Source organism: Plecotus auritus (genome assembly GCF_963455305.1).
Source record: "Plecotus auritus genome assembly, chromosome: 6".
Lineage (NCBI taxonomy): Eukaryota > Metazoa > Chordata > Mammalia > Chiroptera > Vespertilionidae > Plecotus > Plecotus auritus.
Window position 1 is genome coordinate 53,494,100 of NC_137773.1, and position 19,225 is coordinate 53,513,324.

Genomic DNA, 19,225 nt, shown 5'->3' on the forward strand with positions numbered 1-19,225 from the left:
CAGAATGAGGAAAAGGGAAGAGGTGGGCAAGTGTGAAGTCCATGGTTTCATAGCATTTAAAAGAAGCAACTATAGGGAGAGGAGGGTGATGAAGGGAGGAAGCCAGTGGGGTGAGTTCACAGAGGCTTTGAATGCCCAGTGGATGTGACTGGACTCCGTGAAGGGATGTGAAGGGTTCTGAGCTGGGGAGTATGAACTTTTATATTTGTGCTTTAAAAAAAGATCAATCTGCCTAATTAATTATCTTCAAGCTTTTAAAAATACATTTTTATATGATCTGAATTATATGATTACTACAAGCAAGTAAGGCTTCCTAATGCTAAAATCCTTTTAATTATCTGGTCAAACAATAGATCACTAAGGACCAGACACATAAATTTACTGTACTCAGGAGACAATATTTCATTGGCTTAGCGAAGAAGAAAGTAGATAAAGGTGAAGACATACAATGGCTGTAGTAGTTCCCCTAAAAAACTGGCCTAAAAGACTTGGCTGTTTTTTTTGGGTGGGGAAGGTAGCAAAAGGAAAATGAGGTAAAGAAAATGTCCTTCACTTAATGTGATTTTCTTCACTTCTACATGTATAGGTCTAAGTTACTGATTTCATAGTCACATTGATGTCTCCATTATTGCTTGTGATGAACAGATGCAATATTGTGGGTGAAAAAAACCCTCAGAAAAATAATTTTCATAGTGTGCTATCACTTTAAGCATAACATCTTTGCTCAGGTTAGCTCTTACCATGATGGTCAGGCTGATCCCTTACTCATTTATGTATTGCCTTAGCAAACCACATTTGTCCCTTACTACTACCCTAAGGAGAGAGTACTTTTAAGATCTACACCAGGTTATTTTTTTACTTTTAAAAAAATTTCACTGTATTTATCAGTAAAGTTATCCATAAAGCAATAGGATATATAACACATATTTAAAAACCCTAAAGCAAGTCAATGTTTAAAGTATTGGATATACTTATATCTTTTAAGTTTAATCCTATAGCTGCATGTGTGTTTGTATGTTTATAAATATTCCAGTGAGTGAAGAATACTGAAGAATTTAGATATCCAGGAGGATATTTAAAACAAGATATATTATTCAGAATCTAACCACACAACTCAACCTTTGCCTTTGCCAGTAGCACATAGTGGTATTATATGAAACTCTATGGTGAGGTTCCATGCTTCACATACTGATGCTCTACTCCTTCAGCTAGAGTCTTTGTGCCCTGGGGACAGTTTTCCATTTTTTTAATTGTGTCAGGCACTTTAAAATTGTATTGAGAAAAACAAATAAATTAAGTGAATTCTCAAGATAGAGTTGCCCAATTCCAGACAAGATGGAGTACACACAATCTATTTTCCTTCTCCTGCTAATCACAAAACAACTCTAGTCACAACATGTAAGTCATTTATCAGAAGACTCTAAGAGCAAAGAAGCAAGATTGGCTGAGAGCCCCAGGATCTAGGGAATGATATGACAATGACAGTGAATTCTATGGTTTTTTTTCCCTTGCCTACTATATATCCCACCTTGGGTGTTAGACAGGCCCTCAATGCAGCAAAATGCCAAGTAAAATATAGAAGCCAAGAAAAACCAAAGGACTAGTAAAAGGGTAGCCCAACAAAAATAAAACTTTTAAATATACCTGTCTATTCTGGGGGTGAATAGCACATAATAGCAGTGTCTCTCCCTATTTGAAGGATGGTACAGCAGAGGGAGAGGGTCAATGAGAAACCATGAGCAGAAACCTATATTCTACTGCCATTCCCATTTTAGTAAAGTGACAGCATCCCTTTCCCCATAGATTCTGTGAATGAACCAACTTCCAAATCCCATGAATTAAACAGAAGGTGCCTCTCCCCTCAGAGCCCCTGGTTAGAACTCGACCTCCCCTCCCTGTTATAATCATAAGGCAACAAAACTATTTTCTGCAGCAGAAGGGATAACCAGAACCAGTTTCTTAGTGGTCATGGAACAGTTCTTTGTGGTGATTAATCTTTACCTGTGATACAATTTTACAGAACTATATACTCTCCTCACCCAAAACAAAAACAAAAAAACCTGGAAAAATCTCAGTAAGGGCTATAGCTGAGTTAATAGTACTAGTATTATATCAAAGTGAATTTCTTTAAAACAAGAAAGAAAAATACATGTGCCTCATTAGTTTATATCTACATATATATAAAAAGCAAGCGACCATAAGGCCAGAACGACCAGTCATTATGACGCCCACTGTGGCCAGCTAACTGCCCGATGGGGGGGTGAGGCTGGCCAGCCAACCCCCTCGCAGCCCCTACCCCTGGCCAGCCCCACCCCTGATTGACCCCCCAATAGAGGGAGGGGCTTGCTGGCCAACCTCCTGCAGCCCCTCCTCCTGTCTGGCCCCATCCAAGATTGGCCCCCCACTCTGATCAGGGGCAGGGCTGGCCAGCCAACCACCCATGGCCTCTCCCCAAGGCCACTGGCCCCTGATCGACCCCTCTTACCCCATCCGGGGTTGGGCTGGCCAGCTTATGGCCCACAGCCCCTCCCCCCCATGGTAAGCCCCACCCCTGATCAGTCCCCACCACTCCAATTGACCTGCAGCTCCTCCCCGCAGCCAGCTCCGTCCCTGATCACCCCCCACACCAATTGGAGGTGGGACCAGCTGGCTTACTGCCCATAGCCCCTCCCCATGGTCGGCCTCACCCCCAATCAGCCCCCTCCACCCCAATCTGGGGAGGGGCCCCCCAATCAATCACCCACGGCCCCTACCCCCAGCCAGCCCAGCCCTGATCGGTCCCGATCAGGGCTGGGCTGGCCGGCTAACCTCCTGCCAGCCCGGCCCCATCCATCCTGATTGGGGCCGGGCCAGCCAGCCAGACCCTACCTGTGCATAATTCATGCACTGGATCTCTAGTATTTATATAATAATATATCAGTTATTCAATTCTTTTGTTATTTTTAATGCTTTTGTCCTGAACACTGGACACCTAATAATAAATGTGTTATGTATGTTATAAATGTGATAAAACTTTCAAAAAGAGGGCGATTTTGCCACTCAGGTAGATTTTCTAATATTAATACTAAACCAACTATGACAACAGAATACTATTTCCCTCTAACTTTCAAAATTCAGGTTCTTAATCTAAGAAGAGTAACTACTTAAAAAGAAAAGTTTCCATTCACATCTGGATAAAACTTTTTATGGTTTACTTAAGTGCAGTCATAGTCACAGGATATTATAAGATAAACTCTGGGACCCCTAGGAGGATGTCAGAGAGCCAGTTTCGGCCAGATCCCCATAGGCCAGGCTGAGGGACCCCACTGGTGCACAAATCCATGCACTGAGCCTCTAGTTATAAATAATAGAAATAATACTTTGGGTTTTGTGTCATGCCTTTTCTCTAAGAAATGAATGTTTTCTCTTTTAATCTCATCATGTAACTGATAAGAGTTCTGTACTGATGTCTCTTTTTCAAATGGCATAATTAAATGGCAGGGCAGTTCATATACCTTGCCTCAGACCACAGTGGAAATCACCAATCGGGTAAGAGTCATAAATTAGGCCTCATGATCTCCTTTAAATGTCTGGCTTTTCAATTACATAAGACTTTTAGCTAAATCTCTACCTGAACATCATTCCACTGAATACACAATAGTTGATACTAGAATACTCTCTTTTTTTAGTAGCTTTGTTTCCACAAAAATTTTCTGCCAGCACAGCACTACTCAATAAGCAACACACTCAGGCACTTAATTTATCCTAATTTCATTTCTGTTCAAGTATTTTTTAGAAATTCAACATCTTTAAGTTATTAAATAGGTTGCGATACAAGAACTATTCATTGTGATGGACCAACTTCTTTATTATAAACGTTTAGGTAAACTTCTCCAAAGGGAAGATAAGCATTAATGCATCTTGTCATCACTTACTTTCTTCTTTCCGTTTCAAATCTGTGGAGTAGTTTCCGAAGACCACCATTCTTAAATCCCTGAAAATGGGCAGCTGGGGCTCCCACAGTGATAACATCATAGAGAGCATCTGGAACAGGAATGGACAAGGAGATGAACATTTCGCAAACATTTCTCTCCAGCATGCTGTTTGCACTGAAGCATACACAATGTCGGAAGTCTGAGACATTATTCTGTTTAATTTTGTAAGAATCACTATGAACTCGCATCTCAAGGGGGCGAGAGGAGCTAATTTATCTTTCTAAAAGCCACCTGTGCACCTATACAAGTTATAATATAACCTTGATTTATTACTACATCTTAATTATACGCTACTGTGTAGAACAGTATGTTCTCTCATTCGTCTGTATACTTACTGAGATAACATGCTAATTGGTCTTTTGTGTATTTTATTTTATTGAGTTTTGCATCATTTAATTAGCAATCATATTGAAATTCAACAATAATGAATCTTTCCACTGAAATTTACAGAGAAAAGAAGCATTTTGGTTCAAGGCCAGAACAGTACCAGTGCATTTTTAAAAAATCTATCTAGAGTAGTCTCTGCCTGTGTATACTAAATCTTATACAATTTTGATGCATGCTTTTGCAATTTCCTCAGGTGACAGAAGAATACACAAAATGTCTCCTGATCTATTTCCAGCAAGATATTGTGTGTGTGTGTGTGTGTGTGTGTGTGTGTGTGTGTTTAGCAAAATAACCATATATTTAAATTGAAACTCAATCCCTTGATCTTGAAAGCCATCAGGCTTCCTACATATTAAGTTTATGGCCTTAAAACATGCCATACATTCTAATGAGAAGTATCCCCATCAGAAAGAAGACAGAGTGAATACCCTCTTATTAAACTACATTTTATCTGAGAAACCTAATTTCATAGTAGATCCTTTACATGTTGATTTTGGTATTGACACATTGACTGTTTTTCAGATCTCATTTACAGGGAAAACATAAATTATTTTATTAGCTTCAGGTAAACACCAAAACTTTTCCAAAGTGGTTCAATCTAAATGCACCAGTAATATCTTTCTTAACAATAAATGTCTTCAAAATTCAAGGTCACAGAAGAACTGAATACAACCCAAACTAACCCATCAATAAAGCAAATACTGAACAATCATTTAATAGATTGCTGGAGTGATAATCTGTTGCCCTTTTAAAAAGTCACCAATAAAGTAGAAGTCAGCTTACCTTAAAATAACAGAATATTAGACTTCTGTGTAATTTTAAAAAATTGCCTAGGGGAGGTTAACCCAGGCCTAAGAAAAGGGTTCCAGGTATCCATGACCATATATAAATTTTGTAAGTGCATCTGTTCTACTTCCTGGAAAGGAGTCACAGCTTTCTTAAACGGCCATGAGCTCACCCCACTAAATAATCCTATTCCTAATGGCCTTAGGAACATCTCTGAATGTCAGCCAGCTATTAAACTTAACTTGTTCTAAATCTTTCAACCTGCCCTTCCTCCCTGGTTTCCTGTGACAAGTATAGACAACACATTCCCTTAAACATTCCAGACTAAAATTCTCAAGCTCTCAAGATCAGTTGCTTTCTTTCCCTCATCATTTTATCTGATCAGTTTCAACAACTCTGCTCCCCAAATTTTATTCTCTTATCACTGTGAACTATCTTTATTTTAATTCTAACCTTCCTCAGCTCATGTCAGGATTATTATGGTCTCTTCAATCTTAGCCTCCCTGCATCCACTTGCAGATTGCTTCTCCTGTGTTGGTGGCCATTCAGTCACTCTGCCCAAAACACAGGCTTTAATGCTTCTCATATATTTCAAAGATTAGGAGAACATTCAAATGCGTGCATGTTGTAGATGCTCAATAATTGTCAATAAACAAACAAATATCTTGAGGCTGAATTGTTTGTCTAATTTGTCTTTAGATTATATAGGGAATTACTATTCGTAATTGAAGGATAAAAAGTTTAAGTACACTATCCAGAAAAAAAAAATTAAATCTGGAATATTCATATCTTCAGGGGAAGAAGATAACCATATATATCCATCCCTGAAACACATTCAATAAAAGAACAAGGAGAGCTTATGATTATCTACATGGAAAAGATGGAAATTAGACCCTTCATGCACACAAATCAACTCAAAAGGATTAAAGACTTCAACATGAGAACTAAAATCATAATACTACTAGAAAAAACTTTAGGGACATTTCATAATATTGGTCTGTAAAATTATTTCATAGATATTACACTAAAAGCACAAGTAACAAAAACAAAAATAAAGAAGTGAGACTACATCAAACTAAAAAGCTTCTGCTGGCCCTGACCAGGCGGCTCAGTTGGTTGGAGTGTCATCTAGTACACCAAAAGGTTGAGTATTCAAATCTGAGTCAGGGCACATATCTAGGTTAAGGGTTTGATCACCAGTAGAGGCATATATGGGAGGCAACAGATAATCTCCAAAATATGTAAGGTACTTCTATAACTCAATACAAGGCTCCAGGAAATTTTAATATTTTGCAATTGCTATTGATAACTATCAGTTATCACTGTATTGAAACAGTTATCTATTTTGGCTCCTTCATCCTTGAATTTCACTTGCCATTAATTACTACAAAAATAGTAGACAGATTTAAGTACAACATGGGATTTACTTTCTGGTCTCAGTTTAGTTAATGAAGAATGATAAACACTTAATGTACCATGTTCATTCTTGGCCAGAGCAGATGCACTCCTTTGAATTTAGTTAGAATTAACTTCAATTGATGGATTTCCTTTAACGGAGAACAGATATAAAAAAGGCAATAAAAATAAAATTCTAAGATAACATTGATCAGTAATATTTGTATCATTTAAAAAATTTACCCATTTTATCCTGCTCTATAAATTAGGTTATTTTGTGACATAAATAGCCTAAGTGTGTATAATAAAAGCTTTCTGATTTTTTGTACTAAGAGACAACTATAAAAATGTAGGTGAGCATTTTATTTTACAGAAAATTTAAGCAAAAAGAGTTGAAGGTCCTTTTTCCTTTCTTATAAAATATAAGAAATTTTATTCTCTTATCACTGTGAACTCTTTATTTTAATTCTAACCTTCCACTGATATTTATATACCTCAAAAAATGTCCTTGGCTTTGTGAAAATGGTATAGTATACATTACAATAGGAAAGTGAAATTCAAGTTGCATTTCATCAAGCTAAAGACACTAGGTTGATTTGAAATTTAATAATAGGGCTGCTTCACAGCCTTTTAAAAGCCATTTAATAATAGAAATGAGATAATAAGTCTATTTTCCCCAGAAGATCTCTTTAAAATTCCTACAACTATAAAAATAGTGCTAATAAAAAATGTAGACATGCTGATCTCATTGCAAGGAACAATTTAAGCATAATCCTTGACTTCAAAATGGCCCACAAATGACTTTGACATGATTCACAAGACCACAGGGATATTTGAGGAAAATCTGTTTCAAAGTAGTCCAAGAAATTTGGAATCATCATGAAACATATCTAAAGGTAATTATGCTTTGTTGATGAGGTGATACATCCAAACTCTTGAAATGCAGAAATCAGAGAGCTCTGAATAGCTCCTCTTATTTGTTCCAGCCTTCGGTGTAGAGATTGGAAGTCTAAGAAGTGAAGCGGTCAACTGATACATCCATAGTTACACAGAAATTTGGGTGACATTGTACCTAACTCCAACTACAGCTTTATGATATCATATAGTATAGGTCAGTGGTCGGCAAACTCATTAGTCAACAGAATGGCAAACTGCGGCTCGCAAGCCGCATGTGGCTCATGAGCCGCAGTTTGCCAACCACTGGTATAGGTTTTTGCTTTTACTATTTTTCCCTTTCCTCTTTCTTTCTTCCACCCTTCCTTTTCTCCAATCCTCCCTTTTCTTTCTTTCTCTTTTTCTTTCTATCTTTCTTTCCTTCTCTCTCTCCCTCTTTCTTTCTCTTTGCTATGTACTATAATATGACCTATATATATGAAAGGCTAATATGCTAAGTGTCTGACCTTTCGGTCAACTGTTTGATCAGTTGCTATAACATGCACTGACTACCAGGGGGCATATGCTCCGACTGGTAGGTTAGCTTGCTGCTGGGGTCCAGCCGATTGGGACTTGGCGAGACAAGCTGGACACGCCCTGGAGCCCTCCTATGGTCCCTCCCCGGCTGGCTGGCCCTGATGGGGACTGGGTGAAATGGGCTGGACACTCCCTGGAGCCAACTTCCTGTGGTCCCTCCTCGGCCTCTAAAATATTTCTTCTAATTAATTTCCTTTCAATGTACACAAATTCGTGCACCAGGCCTCTAGTATAATACATATATATATATATCTATATATCTATATATCTATATCTATATATATATATATATATATATATATATATATATATATATACCGATATCATAAAGCTGTAGTTGGAGTTAGGTACACTTATCGTATACCGGGCCTCTAGTATAATACATATATATATGGTAGGATCGGGCCTAAACAGGCAGTCGGACATCCCTCTCACAATCCAGGACTGCTAGCTCCCAACTGCTCACCTGCCTGCCTTCCTGATTGGCCCTAACTGCTTCTGCCTGCCAGCCTGATCACCCCCTAACCACTCCCCTGCCAGCCTAATGGATGCCTAACTGCTCCCCTGCCAGCCTGTTTGCCCCTAACTGCCCTCCCCTGCAGGGCTGGTCACCCCTAACTGCCCTCCCCTGCAGGCCTGGTCCCCCCCAACTGCTCTCCCCTGCAGGCCTGCCCCCCCCCCCCAACTGCCCTTCCCTGCAGGCCCAGTCGCCCACAACTTCCCTCCTCTGCCGGCCTGGTCACCCCTAACTGCCCTCCCCTGCAGGCTTGATTGCCCCCAACTGCCCTTCCTTGCAGGCCTGGTCCCTCCCAACTGCCCTCCCTTGCTGGCCTGATTGCCCACAACTGCCCTCCCTTGCAGGCCTTGTCCCTCCCAACTGCCCTCCCCTGCTGGCCATCTTGTGGCAGCCATCTTGTGTGTTGGAGTGATGGTCAATTTGCATATTACTCCTTTATTAGATAGAATAGAGGCCTGGTGCACAAGTGGGGGCCAGCTGGTTTGCCCTGAAGGGTGTCCCGGATCAGGGTGGGGGTTCCCTTGGGGTGTGGGGCGGCCTGGGCAAGGGGCCTATGGTGGTTTGCAGGCCGGCCATGCCCCCCGGCGACCCAAGCGAGGCCCTGGGATCTGGGATTTATTTATCTTCCATAATTGAAACTTTGTAGCCTTGAGCAGAGCCTAGCCTCCTACTTGCTCCGTGGCCGCAGCCATTTTTGTTGGGATTTATTTATCTTCTATAATTGAAACTTTGTAGCCTTGAGTGGAGGCCAAGGCAGGCCAGGGCAGGCAGAAAACTTGGCTTCCTCCATTGCTGGGGAAACCCAAGTCTCCTGCTCTCTCCGTGGCCGCATCCATCTTGGTTGGGTTAATTTGCATATTCACTCCTGATTGGCTGATGGGCGTGGCTTGTGGGTGTAGCAGAGTGATGGTTAATTTGCATACTACTCTTTTATTAGATAGGAGGATGTACAATAACTTAAACATAAAATATTACAATATCACAAGAATCCAGATGTTATACTATTCACAACTGATTTTCCAATAAAATAAAATTTACTGAGATATATCAGAGTGGAAAATGGTATTCTTAATTTCAGGGTACTTTTTTGTTATTATTGTCACTGCTCTGTAAGATCTCTATTGTGGTGGGTACTCTACTGAATTTAATTTCAATAATGAGTAAAGATGAAAATTTAACTTAATGGGTCTGGGGGCACCAGAAGTTAAATGGAGGTTATTTCACTTGTCAGTATGCAACATGACATCATTAGTTCTGCTTAGTTACTTGTTTCAAAAGCTAGACATTAGCCTCAGATTTGGTAAATCTGCCTGCTATTGTTTGTAAAGCTGCCTCTCCAAATATAGCAGGCATATTAATCAAAGGTGAATAGATGCAATTTACTAATGGTAAGAAAGAAAATGAATGTAGTCTACATTCAATAACTCACCAGTGAAATACCAAGGCTTGGCCAACTTACTTGCATCATTACCTTACAAAATGTTGTCTGTAATTCAGCTAAACATTTAAATCAGTAACCATGGATCTTAAATAAATTTAACTGCAATTCAAAATCTGCTAAATACATGTTACATAAGTAAATAGGAAATTTGATTGACTACCATCTACAACTTTTAATTTTTATTTTGGAAGTAAGTAAAGCAAAGCTCAGAGTGGTTATTAACTTGATTACAGTCAAAGAAATTGTAAGTCCCTAAAAATTCAGTCATTTTCAATTTCCACTGTAACATATAGTTGGTGATCTAGTCTATAAAGCACTTACTTTATTTGAAGTCCAACTTCAAATAACTTTTAAACTTATAAAAAATAAATATTTTAAAACAAATATTTAATGTTATACATATTTTATACATGCAATATACATACTAATATAATATAATACATTATGCAATAGATTTCAGTACATTCACATTAATTCTTGGCTGTAGGAAAACTTGTTCTTTCCTACATTTTCTCCTTAAGTTCTTTAAAGGGAGGAACCAGTCTTTCTGAAAACTATTATGTCAAAAATCCTCTAGTTTAGGAGTTGTACCCTAGTTCTAACATCAAAATCTTGCTTTTCTCTCCACTGCCTGATTTTATTCACATATAAAAATTTCCTCCATATATCCTCTTATGGTAAATTGTGGCCCACAAGAAAGATATCTTGGAAACCAACCTTATTTGGAAATAGGGTCTCTACAGATTAATCAAGTTGAAATCAGTTTCTTAGGATGAGCCCTAATCTAATATGACTGGTGTCCTTAAAGGGGAAATTTGGACACAGAGAAGGACATAGAGGAGAACACCCTGTGAAGATGGAGGATCAGTGTGATACATCAGCAAATCAAAGGAAACCAAAGATTGCCAGGAAAAAAAAAGGAGTTAGGATGAGGCAAGTAGGCAAGTAAGGATTCCCCTACAGGTTCCAGAGGGAGCTTGGCTCTGCCAACACCTTGATTTCAGACTTTTGGCTTCAAGATAGTGAGACAATAAAATTCTGTTGTTTAAGCCAACCAGTTTAAGGTGCTTTGCTATGGCAGATCTAGGACACTGGTACATTTCCCAAACCAAACTAATTAGAAGAAATTTTATTTGCTTTCCTAAATTTCTTTCGTTTAGTTTCTAGTTTCTTTGTGTTAAACTGGAGAAACAGAAACTAAAGGCATTGCATTCATCTAGCTCACTCTAGTCTATTTTTCAAATAGTATCTTGGCAAAAGACAGCATAATGTAAATGGTTCTGTCATTTTCAATAAATAAAGATGATGTACAAGGCCACTTAGATAATAATTTCTCTTTGTTTGGTGGAAGTATTTTAAGGATCATCACCAAATATTTGAATGCATATTTAAATACAAGCTCCAATCGATTTGACAAACTACCTGGTTTGGTGATACTTCTATCATCCACCCACGGCTGCATCCCAGGTCACCCTTCTCTCCCATTTCATCATCCTATCCGTCATCAAGTACTTGCATGTGATGATGTTTCCAGAATGCCTCTGCCTCTCTAAATCATCTTCCCTCTACATCTGGCTACCTCCTCAGATTTTATTGTCTCTTTACTGATCACTTTAACAGCCATGATAGAGCTGACAAATCCACTTTGTTCCAGTGATGACAAAGGTCACATATATCACGGAAACTCTTATCGTTCATTCTAGGTGTTTTACATATTCTAATTCACTTCATCTGGAAGAGAACAACACAGATTAGAAAGATTAAATAACAAACTAAATAAAAACTGGTGAAGCTGCAATTCTATTCCATTCCACTCCAAAATATATAAACTTTTTACTGTATCATAAAGGCCTCTTCATATCGGCCATTAGAAAAAAAATCATGTTGGTTGTCAGATAGCATTTAAGTACTCTAGCTTCTTTATTACTTGTTGATACTCTGGTTTTGATGATTTTTAAAACCATTATATGTTATGTTCACACTGCTGACAGACACTCAGTAATCAAAAGTTCCTAAATGCCTTGGACCAATCCATCTAATTTTTATTTCAGTTCTTTCATTTGCCAAATCCTTGGTTAAAAGGACGGTCACCACCAAGACAGAGAAACAGCTTGAGTCTTTGGCTTTGGTTTCTCAGGGTAAGTACACGATGAGCAAGTCTTGTCTTGCCTTTTTCTTTTTTTCCAATCCAAACAGTAGCATAATTGGTAGCTATTAGGAGTCACTGACACCACTTAAAGAAGCTAATATTCATTTTGCATATTCATCTGCAACTCAGTTTAGGTGCTACATTGACAAAGTAGTACTCAGAAACATAGCAACAACAAAAATAATAGTGCCTTTTGATAGATCCTCCCTTCCCCCAACTGGTGGGCGGAATATGACCTAACCTGCAGCCTGGAAATACCTGAGTACCTAAACAGGCACCTTATATGGATTATACATTGAACCACCAATCAACACCTGCCAAATACCCTAACCCCTTGTTCCTCTATGACTATACATTAAGCCACCAATCAGAGCATGCTGAGTACACTAAGCCCCCATTCCTTCCCATTCCTCCCCTCAAAAGGCGTGTTCACCTCTGCACGTGTTGCTGTTCTTCCCTTGCGAGACAGCCCGGCAGGTCTCTTTCCCCTAATAAAGCCTGTAATCCTGGTTTTCGGCTCCTGATTGATTTTCTCACCTTTTATAGTATTCAGGGTTATTATCAGCTTCAACTCTATCTTCATATAAGTGCTTAAATTGTAAAGTCTGCCAATAGTGGAGATTTTTAAAGAAACACCCTAACACAAGTTGCCTATTTTGAAAAGAATACTATACACTACCTTTCAGGTGAGGGCTGTGTACGTGCATCCTCTGCAGGTGTAGATTTATTGGAACAAATTCTAATGTTTTCTCTCCTTTGCTGCTGCTTGATTTGAAAGAGGACCCTAGATGGAAAGAAACTTAATTTTATTAGTAAGTAAATAATGAGGACATGTGTGTGTACGTTTGCTGAAAAATAAATTTGACATAAAGAACTGTTACAAAAACTTCAGGAAGAAAATATAACTGTATGATTTGCTTTTCTTCTCAGATATTTAATTTTTTTTTAAACTCTCAATTACCTTTAGAATAATACCATGAGGTAAAATAGTGCATTTTTTCTTTGTTATTGTTCACGCCAATATGGAAGCGTTAGAATTATAAGATGCTTTAAAAAATATTGGCTCTTCTATGTCCATAATAATGTTTATTATTGTTTTCATATAACATATATGAAATGCAGCACAGGCTGAATATGTAGAGTTATTGTTTTCACACCTGTTTCCTTGCTGAGTTCTGTCAGAATGTCTTGGTACATATTCACCATTTGATCACAGTGAGTAAGGACGTTTTTCCGTAGATTGTCCCAATGAGGAGAGAGTTCACCAAGTTCTTTTAGCTCCTGGTTCCTGTTAAGAATGGGAAAGAGGACAACATTTTTATGTAAGTCCATAGGCACAAACTGCTTAATTAGGGTTTTTAAACCAATAAAAAAGTGATTTGCCATTCTTTTTGGGAAAGCTCTATGTGCTTTTTAGGGGGAAAATAATCATTTTAACACAAAGAAAGACATGAATAATTTAGGTCACACAAACATTAAACATATCGAAGAGAAAAAAGTACAGGTTAAATTCACTGATAAAAATTTCACAAAGCCTGGCCGGTTGAGTGTCGACCTATGAATCAGAAAATCATGGTTCAGTTCCCTGCTAGGACAAATGCTCCGGTTGTGGGCTCAGTCCCCAGTGCTAGGGGTGGGGGTGAGGGAGGTTGCAAAAGGCAGCCGATCAATGATTCTCTTTTATCATTGATGTTTCTATCTCCCTGTCCCTTCCTCTCTGAAATGAATAAAAATATATATTTTAAAAAAATTTCACAAAGATGGCAAAGACTATCTAATATACATAGAGGCCATTCAGTTAAAAAACCTCAACAGAAAAATGCTAAGTTCTAAGCTTTGACCATCCAAAATGAAATAAAGTGAGAAGGATAATCAGACTATGCCTGAAGGAAACATAAGCTATTCTGGTAATCTAATTTATATATAATAGAGATATAATTTTTTAAAGCCAATAAATAGTATGATCAGGTATGATTTTATTGGTCTCAGTTTTTCCCATGAGGCCAATTTAAGTAAATGTTACATATGTTTTGCCCCTTCTTTATCAAAAGGAAAAGCTAATCATGCCATTTAGGTTTTAATTATTAACTTTTATCTAATTCTCTACCCTTTATCCAAGTTAATTTAAATAATCAGAATGCCTTTTCAAATTATAATGATAAATGGTTTTAATATGCTGCTTGGTTAAATCTCTTACTCATTTCTGTAACCTTTTACCAACAACATTTTCATGAGGCTAATTTAACCAGCAATAATGAACCTTCTTTGCTATTTTGGCTGTGAAACATGCTAAATACCAAGCTAATAAATTCAGAAGATGTAGAATCTTTAACATCCTGTTAAATGCAAGAGTAATGGATGGTGTGCAAAAATGTGACTCGGTTCCAAATGTTTGTAGCTGCTTTTGTTTTGTTTCAGTAGGGATGCAATGTAGTTTTGCTATATCTTTCATTTGAGGTCTTTATAATTTTTTGAACAATCATCTCATTTTCAACTGATCCACAGTTTAGCTGTCATCACACAATATTTGTGGGAGAAGAAGTAATTAATCAATGGACAGTGAGAATAAAGAAAGTTCATGACCAAAGATGGGGTTGGAGGGAAGGCTAAAGAATTGGGGAGTCAAGTTCTCTGTGTATAAGCAAATACCAGGGTATTTAAATTCAGGACAAGCAACAACCACCACCAAAGCAAACAAAAAATCCCCCAAACTGGAGATATCCAAGTTTAGAAAAACCTGGGCAATTAAGTCAAATCAAAGGATGATAGCTAGTATAATATATCAATTTAATTTGTAAGCTTTTAGGCTGTAGTTCCAATATACACTTATGATAGAAATATCAGTTATGTATTTCTGCTTAATAATATAGATGTTTAATACTAGTAGGTTTAAAATTTATATTGCCTCTGAATCATTATCAGAAATAATAATTAAAAGGAGGTGATTAGGGAGATAAGAGAGGGAGAAACAAAGATCCTTACTATGGTATGGGATCCTGAGATGGCATACACCTCCTTGCCTAAGAGGAGTCTGGAAAAGTGTAGTCAGAAAAGTTTAGTGATCTGTGGGGAATGATTTAAAATATGCTGGGATTAGACCATAAAGTTTTGTTTAAATTTTACTACATTCTTCTACTATGTCAAAATTTATACACAGGAATACATAGAGAAATCTGGCATTCACAGTTTTTTTGTTCTAAGAAATGGCATTGCAAAGGTACACATTCTGAAAGAGACATATAACCAACATAAGGTACCTTTGCATTAAAAACAGTCAAATATAAGGGAACTATAGAATAAAGGTATCATAAACAGAGTGGAGTAATAAACAAGTTGTAAAATAAAGTGAGGCAGAGAAAGAAAGTAGCTGTAAGTTTAAAAAAATTAAAGAAATTCATTAGATTAATACATTAATATAAATAAAAAATAGAAGATAATTAAGTGTACCAAAATCAGAAAACTTTTCAATCAGGAAGGATAGGGATTGTTTCTATTATATTTTAATTTGTTACTTGGTGAACAAAAACTTTGGAGTTTAATAGTGAGATCCAACCCCAGGTAAGCATGAGGGGGGTAAGAAGAAAAGTGTTGCAGGAAAAAAGAAGAAGCAGACATACAGTGGTATGTTCCTGAGCTGGGCAGAACTTCACAGGAAAACAAGACCAGTTGCTAGGTCATGTGCAACAACTCTATAGAAGTCATATGGAATCTTCGCACCTTGGAACAGCTTGTTAGGTGGGGGAAGAGACATTTATATGCCACTTCCTTACCTTCTACATTTCACTGGTAAAGATTCAGCCTGTGGGATATTAACTCCTTTGCACACCAGTTGTGTAATTTATCTCCTTTGGGTATCCACTGGGGAAGCAATATCCCGGTGGAGACAGAACTTTCCTGGTACTGGTCTGATATGACACAAGTGCCAGAGCCACTCTGGATCTTTCCATGTAGATGCCATTGGAGGCATGCTAATGCCTGGTCGTAATCTTCAGGGAGGCTGATACAGCTGATGGAGTTAGGAAATTAAGTGACAATGGTAACAATATATGGGGATCTCCATTGAATAAGTGGTCAAAAAGTGAAGACATATTAGGGTTGAGCCAGTATAGGAAAGCACATAAACTGGGCACCATCTTGCACAACTCCAATGCACTTGCATCATGTTCTGATATCCAGAGAACATATAACACAACATTCCTCATATCTCCCCAAAGAGAGAAGTTCAAGTACAATCCTTCAAAGTCATTCTAGTTGCTATTCCCAAGATTTAAGGAGAGGCAGTAAACCAAGCTACAATATCTAATACTCTAGCTGATCCTTGGGGCCTAATTAATAATATTAATCACCAATCTCCTCTACCATTCATTCCAGATTTTCTTCATATTTCACTGGCACTTCAGCTGGTCTGGGTTGCTGCCTTGTAAGGTATCTCAGACCTTAATCAAAAGGGATTAGGCCCTTAGTTGTCTTGCTCATATAGAATCCTGGTTGTTGCAATTGCCCACTCATATATGAGCATGGGGCACCTCTGAGTTCCAGACATTTTTTTTTTTCACATTGTGAAACAGCAGCCCTCTTTCCTTATGATGATAAGAATAGTATCTCTTACTGTTTTTGCTGGACCATTGTAATGAGGAATGTGTGATAACCAGATCACATGTGGAATCAATCATAACTTCAAGTTAAGAAGGATTATGAATTGGTCCCCTGACAGAACCACCAAAACCCATAGCCCAAGAACCAGAATTCTAACTAGAAAAGTCCAAGGTTGTAGGAAAAGGCACACTTTTTAATCTAGATGGTTTGTTTTGTCTTACCTTGTTTAAATATTTCAAAATATATGCTTCTCTTCTTCAGTAAAATAGTAAGTTATTGGATGTCACTAAGATCCTCTGAACTTTCCATAAAATGAAACACACTAATATATATATATATATATATATATATATATATATATATATATATATATAATCTATATAATGTTTTAAACACATACAATTGAATAACATAAAGGAAAAATGAAATTAAAAAACAACCCTATGAAGAAAGAAGATAAATAATTGAACACAAAATGAGGCATAGGGGAACTGGAAAATAAATATCCAAAGCTGCTGTAAAGTTTTTTTATATATAATGCATACAGCATGGCAAGAATATTAAATAGATAAGTTGTTTAAAACTTTATTTTTTATCCCCCTGGGAGTGTTGTGGCAGAGGGCCAAAGGGAGGATGTTGAACAAAGGGAAGCCAAGTTGGACAGGCATCAGATCAGGCCTGTTTCCTCCCTCAGCCACCCACTGGAACAATCAGCTGCAAGTGGATCTCTTTGATTTACATGGGAATTTTGAGTATAGTTTGTTTGGAGTGGGGAGAGTGTCTCTGTTGCTAAAAAAATAAATTACAAAATTAAAACATAAAAAATAAAAGCAAGTCCAGCCTCTAGTTAAAGCTTCTATTTAAAACAACATTTGAAAGCCTAAACAAGGAGGGAATTTCAACATGGGTAAATCATGCTCTGAGCCTGCGAGTGGCAGAGACTTGTCTCACTCGTCTTTTTGTCCTACCACAGTTCTGTTTGACTGAGGTTTGTTGATTGAGCAAATGAAAGGTTTGCTTACAGGTTATTATTCTTAGTTTTTTCCTGAATTTGACAAAATATAAAGTAGGATGCTGATTTCTCCCCTAGTTAAAATGGAGAGATCTGAAAAATAAACAAGGTACTACTGAACCCTCTAACCTTGTATGATCTAGATCTGTAACCTTGGATTGGTCAAGTCTTCCTTAGGAATACACAAAGATTAGAAAATACATCTTCATATGGAATTTCTTTCTATGATGGTTGATATTATGTGTCAACTTGACTGGATCACAAGGTGTCCAATATTGGGTCAAATGTTATTGTAGGTGTCTAGGAGGAAGTTTCCAGATCAGATTAATATTTGAATTGTTAGGCTGAGTAAAGCAGATTGATCTTCCTACTTTGGGTGGGCCTCATCCAATCACCTGAAAGCCTGAATAGAGCAAAAAGGGCTGACCCTCCTGGGGTAATAGAGAATTCTTCCTGCCATACTGACTGAACTTGGATACTGTGTTGCTGTTTTTCAGCTTTTGGACATGAATTGAAACATTGGCTTTTCCTGGGTCTCAAGCCTGTTGGTCTTTGAACTAGGAATAAGTATAGCCTCTCTTGAGACCCCAGCTTGCCAACTTACCTTGAAGATATTTGAACTTGTCAAGCTATCATACTTTACACACACACACACACACACACACACACACACACACACACACACACACACACATATTTTATGGTTGTGTTTCTGTGGAGAACCTTTACCAACATACTAACTATACAGGGATTCTATCACAAAGATTTCTCTTTGCTTGGTGCAAAATAAGTTAGAAGGTAGGTTGAGATAAAAACATCTGGAAGATAGTTTGGGCTCTTTCAAGGCTTTTTATCCCTCCCACAACATTTTACAAAAACTGTTAACTTCTTCAGGCAAAAAATGAGTATAGAGATGCTTAGCTTTTCTAAGAGACTTACTCAAGAAATCTCTCTAGTTCTGAGGTCAAAGCTCCACATGTGAGCCCCCTATTTTATTAGAAGTCTGAGTCTAGAATGATAAACATTAAAATCTTGGGCATATAAACTCAAAATTATGAAAAGTAGTTACTTTAATAAAGAGTGCCTGGAAATGATAATTAATTCATTTATAAGAATTTTAAGACCAAATAAAAATTTATATACCAAAGGATATGACCCAGTAAAAAATACATTAAAATGTCATTTGAAATTATTACCTCGGTAAATAGAAATATTTTCCCCCAATAAACTGTACATTTTTAGAATAAAAATAGAACCTTTTATAACTATCAGAGTCTAAAACGACATGTGGGTATAGATGGATGGAAAGTTTAATGGTCAACTGCTTTCATTCATTATGCAAAATTAGACCTTAACTCAAACCCAAAAGAAGTCATAAAAAATGTACCCATTAAGAAAAAGAATTCAATACTAAATTTTCCAATGAAGAATAGACTACATAAATGACCAGTGGTGACTTCAATTTCATAAAGTGGTTGGGTGATACCATAAAACCGAA

The 19,225-nt window shown here is 37.5% G+C and overlaps 1 protein-coding gene across 7 annotated transcripts in view; it reads right to left on the reverse strand.

Annotated features, from left to right (window-relative positions):
• Positions 1 to 19,225, reverse strand: part of INPP4B (inositol polyphosphate-4-phosphatase type II B) — a 616,104-nt gene that overhangs the window by 115,151 nt on the left and 481,728 nt on the right. For all 7 annotated transcript variants that reach the window (XR_013960877.1, XM_080673789.1, XM_080673791.1 and 4 more), the window contains 3 exons: positions 13,277 to 13,407; positions 12,799 to 12,903; positions 3,915 to 4,023 (listed from right to left, as the gene is read on the reverse strand). Coding sequence is in view for 6 of the 7 variants with exons in the window: in XM_080673789.1 (XP_080529915.1) it covers positions 3,915 to 4,023; positions 12,799 to 12,903; positions 13,277 to 13,407 (345 nt within the window). In the remaining variant the exon portion in view is untranslated. The remainder of the gene's footprint in view (positions 1 to 3,914; positions 4,024 to 12,798; positions 12,904 to 13,276; positions 13,408 to 19,225) is intronic.